At 37.0% G+C, this 7,211-nt stretch overlaps 1 protein-coding gene across 1 annotated transcript; it reads left to right on the top strand.

The window, feature by feature from the left end:
• The first annotated feature begins 459 nt into the window (after nt 1-459).
• Nucleotides 460-7,001, top strand: LOC127579643 (fibrinogen alpha chain-like). The gene is made up of 6 exons (XM_052032559.1): nt 460-616; nt 855-965; nt 1,055-1,238; nt 1,660-1,805; nt 4,316-5,615; nt 6,871-7,001. Exons 1-5 carry the CDS (start codon nt 536-538, stop codon nt 5,588-5,590), a joined length of 1,797 nt encoding a protein of 598 aa, XP_051888519.1. The 5' UTR covers nt 460-535; the 3' UTR covers nt 5,591-5,615; nt 6,871-7,001.
• Nucleotides 7,002-7,211: the final 210 nt, after the last annotated feature.

The raw sequence follows: 7,211 nt of genomic DNA, 5'->3' as shown, positions 1-7,211 counted from the left end.
GGGATTTGAGCCTAAAAGGACCACACATTGGCAGCTCAGCATGAGTGGTTCATTCAGCTTGTGGATCACCTATTACATCTTGAAGCATTCATGGAGAAGCCCTACTGCAATGTCATATAATGTTCTGCTTCACCACATTACAGGCTATGGTGAGGAGGAGGAGGGCCTCTGCAAATGATTGAAATCCTAAACTCAACCCATTTTTCCCGAAGATGTTATTACTGAGGAGTGTGTGTGGGGAGGTGGGGGGGGGGGGGGGGGTTCTTTATTAATTTATTTTCTTCACTAGTTGTTGCAAAATACAGTGTTATGCCAATTTTGAGGAACGTGTCATGATTGAAGAAATATTTTAGACTATTGATCCTTGACATGCCAACAGATTTTTGAACAATCAAAGATAATGTACTGTGATTCACAGTGCATTGTGAAACAGCTGAATGGTAAATATTTGACAGACCTTCCACTTTCTTGATAAGTGGGATGTCGAAATATTGACTGTCGATTTTAGGATTAAAACTTGACAGATGAGAGAAAGATGAGACATTCTGGATGCTCCACAGCTGGTAAAATGCGAGGAACACTGGTCTTAGGTTTGATAATATGCTTCATTCATTTAGTAAGTTTGCTTTCGTTGGCCTGGAATTGCAAGTAGATTTATGTTTTTTTAAGTTAAACCTGCCTATTTTAATTATTGTAAATTGTGTCTTGCAGAAACAAATGAGAATTTGGTAATTTACTTTCAATTTATTTAAAACAGCAACATTTGTAAGCTGGAATCCAGCTGGATGAAATGTTTGTGGCTTCGTATTGCCTGTGTGAAATTAATGTCCTTTTCTTTAATTTTTTACAAAAAGTCAGTGTCCACCCTTTCGCCCCGTGGTCCACGACCTACCGAGTTTGGTCACCTAAGATCATCTTCATGTTCAGAGCAGAACAAATGGCCAATCTGTACTGACGATGACTTGGTAGGTGGTGCAGTCACTTTCTCACTTCTTGTGAAGATTTGTTACATTGCAAAGAAATACAATAATATAATTGTGCATTATTAATATAGGGCCCTAAATGTCCATCTGGATGCAGAATGCAAGGATTAATAGATGTTAAAAACCAAGAAAATGATGAGCGGGTACGAGACATCCGACGCCTGTTGGAAGAGTATTCCAAAATGTTTGGGAATACTCACATTACTGTGACTGAAGCTATCAATAGAATCAGACAGTCTCTGGATGGATTGGGAAGTGAGTGTGTTTATGAGAAAATTTCACCTTTTGTGTTCACATAAACATAAGGAGTTCACAGTTGTTCACATTCAACACTTATGGATTTTCCTTTAAAATTTTATCACTAAATCACTGGAATTTTTAGTTTCACTGTTCTTACAAGACTATCCTTTACTAGGCACTTATGGTATTTTTAATGTTATTCTCTTATACATGCTTTACAAAGATCCTGTAAAGCCCAAGTAAAGCAAAACTACTACTAATATTGATGATATTAGCTGATAGGAAATGTTTGCACCTAGATTTCGTTAGTAGTTTTAAATTTCTTCCTCTCACTCAATTATACAACTGTATTTAAAAAAAATTGAGGTATTTATTTATATCTTTTTCCCATCAGTAATTTCTAACAGAAGTTTTGTATATTTTACTACCTCTTTAGGATTTGGTGATAACTATTATCAGCAAGTAGATCATCTGAATTCCAGACTTACTATTTTGCAGAACAGAATCAATGAACAAATTAATAAAATAAATCGACTGCGAAACACCATTTTAGAACAATTCAACGAGATTACAAGACTGGAGGTAACAACTTCATGGAATCATAGAATAATACAGTACAGAAATAGGTCTCTTCTGCCCAGCTCATCCATGTCAACCGTGATGACTACCTATGTTAGTCCTATCTGCCTGCATTTGGCCTGTATCCCTCTATGCCTTTCCTATCCTTGTACTTGTCCAAATACCTTTTAAACATTGTAAATATTTCTGTTTCTACCTCCTCCTCTGGCAGCTCATTCCAGATATTCACCACCATCTGTGTGAAAATCTTAACCCTCAGATTGCCTTTAAATTTCTACCCTTTGATCTTAAACCTGTGAGGTCTAGTTCTAGTCTCCCCTGCCCTGGGATAAAGACTCTATCTATTCCCCTCATAACTTTATAAACCTCTACAAGGTCACCCCTCAGCCTCCTATGTTCCAGTGAGAATAAATCAAGCTTATCCAATTTCTCCTTATAACTACAACCTTCTAGTCCTGGTGAATCTCTTCTGCACTCTTTCTACTGCTACCATATCTTCCCTGTAGTGTGGTGACCAGAACTATACACAATACTCTAAGAGTGGTCTAAACAATGTTTCATACAGTAGCAGCATGACATCCCAAGTCTTATACTTAATGTCTCGTCATATGTCTTATCTTGGCAAGTACACCAAATACCTTCTTTGCTACCCTATCCACCTGTGACTCTATTTTCAAGTATATTTGTGCATCAACGTTCCTAAGGTCCCTGCCATTTACTCCATATGTCCTACCAGAATTTGACTTAACAAAATACCTTACCTCACACTTGCATGAATTAAACTCCATCACAATCCTGTTCACAACTTTTTTTGCTATCTACTATCAATTTCTGTGTCACCTGCAAGCTTATTAATCAGACAACCTACATTCTCATTCAAGTAATTTATATATATTACAAACAACAGAAGTGCCAGCGCCAATTCCCACAGTACACCATTTATGGCAGACTTCCATTCAGAAACAAACCATCCACCACTACCCTCTGCCTTCTATCATCAAGCCAATTTTGGATCTAATTTGCCAACTTGCCTTGGATCCCTTGTGCTTTATCCTCCTGGACCAGCCTACCATGTTGGACCTTCTCAAATATCTTACTGAAGTCCATGTAGTCCACATCTACCTCTCTGCTTTCATCAATTTTCATAGTTATCTCCTCAAAAATCTCAGTCAGCTTTGTGAGACTTGATCTCCCCCGCATAAAACCAAAATTCCTTCCAATCAGTCCTTGTCTTTCCAGCTGCCTTTTAATTCATTTAAAACTTCAATTTTTGTTTTATTTTTCTATTTTTGCAGAAAAGGTTTGGATCATATTTCAGATTCAAGATCAAAGTCAATTACAGTGCCATTTTGGTCATTGGAAGCCCTTAGATACTGCTATATGTTCTGCATCACTGGTGATGCATAGTTGAAGTGGCAGTTGCTTGGGTCTCCTCTTTTATTTGTTCACTGAAGATCTTTTTGGTACCCCAGCTACCTGTCAGATAGACCAATCTATTTTAAGAACTGGGCCCCATGAGCTTTGGGGCACACATCATTTGCAAAAGATTACCAAACTGCAGACAGAAAACAAAACTGCAGAATGGCTGGCTCCAGCTTATAACACAATTTGCATTGTGCAGATGCCTTTCTAGAGAAAGGTAGGTTGAGTGGAATAGAGAAATGGGGAAGGATGAACAAATGGGAAGTGTCAGTTCAAGATATGCAGTGCAAACCTAGATTTCTGGCAGCTGAAGAAGAAATCCTGCGCAGCCAGGTCCCTAAATGTGTAGTCTGAGCATCTTTTCTATTGAAAAACTGCAGAAAGTGTGGAGTAGATGCATAGTATAGATTTTCTCAGTCCCATTCTGAAATGGGAACTATTGTAATATTGAACTCCATGTTAATAAGAACCTATTATCTTTTGTAAAAGGGCATTTCAGCCACTCATTGATAGGTCAGATGGGTTTAGAATATTGTTCTGCTATTAGCCCCATTTACAACTAACACACCAAAAAAATTGAAATTAGCATGAAGCATTGCAAGCATGCTCCCTTAAAGCAGCCATCACAAAGTGACAGCTGTAAGGAAAAATGCCATCCTGGAGCAGGCCATCTGAGATTTGTTTCCACATCCTTTGGTTGGACCTTCAAGCTCTTGACCCAAATAGTGACCCACTACCATATGTTTTTGAACCTCATTTAGAACCTTAATCTGCATTTTGCAACAAATCTGCTGCAATGATATTGTAACATCACCCATTCACATTATTAACAATTGGTTGATTGTGTTAACACAAACAGAATCAGATTTTCAGGTAATGATATAACTTTGTTCAGTGGTTTTTATGGTGACAGAGGCTTTCAAGCCCAGCAGAAGAACATTTTGCCAACCTTAGCTTTGTTTAGCTGAATTATCTTTAGTGCGTTTTTTAAATAACTTGGAAATTGGGAAAGAAAAAGATTGCAATATGAAATGCTTTCATAAGATATCTTGCATTTTTAACAAATTTTAAAAAATTATCCTTATTTGTAGGTTGACATTGATATCAAGATACGGGCTTGCAAAGGATCTTGTAAAAAATCATTCATTTACAACATTGATAGAGAACGTAATGCACAACTGGCAAAAAATCTTATGTCTATGACTTCATTCAGAATTGAAAGGATTGAATATGGAAAACCAACTCACACTTTCAAAATAAGGTTACTAAAAGGTGTAACCAATACTAATTATAAAACTGCTGATATAGGAGATACATATCCTCATTTCTGGGATGACACAAATGTGAGGGAATTTAGCCTAGAAACAAATACTGAAGTTTCAAGTGGTATTGAAAGTAAAGGTCTAATTAGTTATGATCCAGCAGTTAGTGCAACTCCACAGTCAGGTGTAAAAATACTAACTGATACAAGGGGTACAAGTAGCACATCTCGGCATGTAATTACACACTCAAGTGGAAAAACACTAACTGATGGAAGTGGTACAAGTAGCACATCTCGGTATGTAACTACACACTCAAGTGGAAAAACACTAACTGATGGAAGTGGTACAAGTAGCACATCTCGGTATGTAACTACACACTCAAGTGGAAAAACACTAACTGATGGAAGGGGTACAAGTGGCACATCTCGGCATGTAACTACACACTCAAGTGGAAAAACACTAACTGATGCAGATGTTGAACATAGCATATTGCGAGGTGATGGTATATATAGTAGTGAATTGCACCACTTCGCAGACAATCTTGATGAAAAATCACATGTCCCAAATCGACATTTCACCCAGAGTTCCCAGCTTAAAACATCCACTTCACATGGGTCTGTAACTACTAAAACAATCATTTCAAAAGATGGTAGAGTTACTGAAACAGTCACAGTAGGTGCGCCTGATTTCCTCTCTTCTCCAGTTGAACATTCTTTTGGTGAATTAGGAATACCATTAAATACTAAGACTGCTACTAGCACATCCACACATCACTCACCTGACTTTGAAAGTCTTCGGACTTCAGGTACCAAATCCACTGCATCTAAGGTGGGTAGTAGGGTAGTTCATAGAATCACAAGCACTAGTGACTCAGGCGACTTCTCAAACCTAGGGGATTTCACTGATTTTGGCACTGCAGATAGCAGAGAGCCAGGTGTCAGAGTGGATGGGCTTAGTAGTTCAACAAGAACAGTTATTCATGAAACACAACGCTGGTCGAAAGAGGGTGGTTCAAAGGGATTCAGAAGTAGCCATGATGTGAATGTGCACAATCTTCCTGATGAAGAAACTCAGGCTAGCCATATGCTTCAAAGTGAACAATAATGAGATGGAAGCAGCATTATAAAAGGTAGGTTCAACTAACTATGCTTTCTTTAATTACATGTTATGAATTTTTTAATATGCAAACTCATCGACATGGTAGATATATCAACAGAAGTAGAAGCATTTTTATAGAATTTGTATAGCATTTTTTATTGAAGCATTTACTATTGTCTGAGATTTTAGTAATGTTGGATGAAGAGTTTTGATATTTTTCCAGAGTTACTGTTTTTTTTCAATTAAGTGATTTGAAATGCATACTTTCAGCCTCTTATTTTGGGATCAAAATATACAAACCTCCATATTCAAATAGTCAGTATGTATTCAGATTGATTATCTTCAGGCATATATTCTTTGTCCACAAAAACAAAAGCAGAACTTAAAATAGATAATCCAAATTTCAGGTATCCTAATCAATATCAGTCCTACATTTTCTTGTTTTTTTCCAGAATTGACCATCACAACAAAGGTTACAAAAAACTTAATGCAATGACAATACCTCCTGGGGGTTAATGTGAGAAAAGTCCTCGTCAAGAACAATCACAAAAACATCACTTACACTTTTAATTTATAATAGAAACCAAGCCACATTGCACCAGGAAAATTTGCCAAAACTTGTCACTGACAAGGAAAGAAGAAATTAGGAGGGAATGATCAAAAGATGGTCAAAGGTGTGCATCTTAAGGGTGGTCCTACAGGAAGAAAGAATCATCAAGAGACAAAGAGGCTTAGACTGTGAATTCCAGTACCTGAGGAGTTAAAGACCTGATTGTGTAGGTCTGATTAGGGGGCAAAGGAAATGGGAATGCATTAGGCAACAGGGTTAAGAAACATTTTAAAATGAGAAATTTAAGAGTGTAACTGGTGAGTGTTATAAGATGCATATTGGCATCAGAGCCTGAGTTTATCTTGGCAATTGTATCTCTTTCTGCTCTTTGCAGCAAGTTTTTAACCCCAAACTTGCAATAACTATCTCTGTTGCAGTGTTGTCATTCTACCTTACTGTCCTGTTATGTTGTATCCACCTTAAGAGAGGCTTTACTCTTTATCCAAATAGCATGCATTTTGTAGCACCTTTCATGACCTAAAGATGTTCCAAACAACCATGAGATAAATGATCTATTAGTCAGTTTTATTAATGCTGGGTGAAAGATAAATATAACCGGAAACTTAGAGAATTCAACCACTCTTCTTCAACTATTACAATGTAATCTTTTACTAGCTTTTGATGGGTACTATAAAATTTGTTTGCTATCTTAAGGTGCATCTGCTTTATTTTGCAGCAAGTCAAGAGAATAGAAGATTTTTCAAAAGATTATCAGCCTTTATCAACTATTTTCTCAATCCCATTATTGGTTAAAGAAGGAAAGCTTTCTTAACTCACTTCAATAAAAATATGCCATGATTGATATGAGTTAGATTTTTGGTGTTTCTGTTCTCTTACTGGTAATGCCTAAAAGAGCATGCTGTAACAATATTGATCAAACAACCTGTTACATAATGAGAAGGAGATGAAATGCCTGGGCGTTCAAAATAAGAATTCACTTAGTTCAAATTAAGGGTCAATAGATGTGCTGTTATTGGTGATGTTATACTTTAGGTCACCAAATATTGGGAAAGAGGT

This window comes from Pristis pectinata, chromosome 2, assembly GCF_009764475.1.
Source record: "Pristis pectinata isolate sPriPec2 chromosome 2, sPriPec2.1.pri, whole genome shotgun sequence".
Taxonomy (NCBI): Eukaryota; Metazoa; Chordata; class Chondrichthyes; order Rhinopristiformes; family Pristidae; genus Pristis; species Pristis pectinata.
This window is presented reverse-complemented; position numbering and strand designations above follow the sequence as displayed.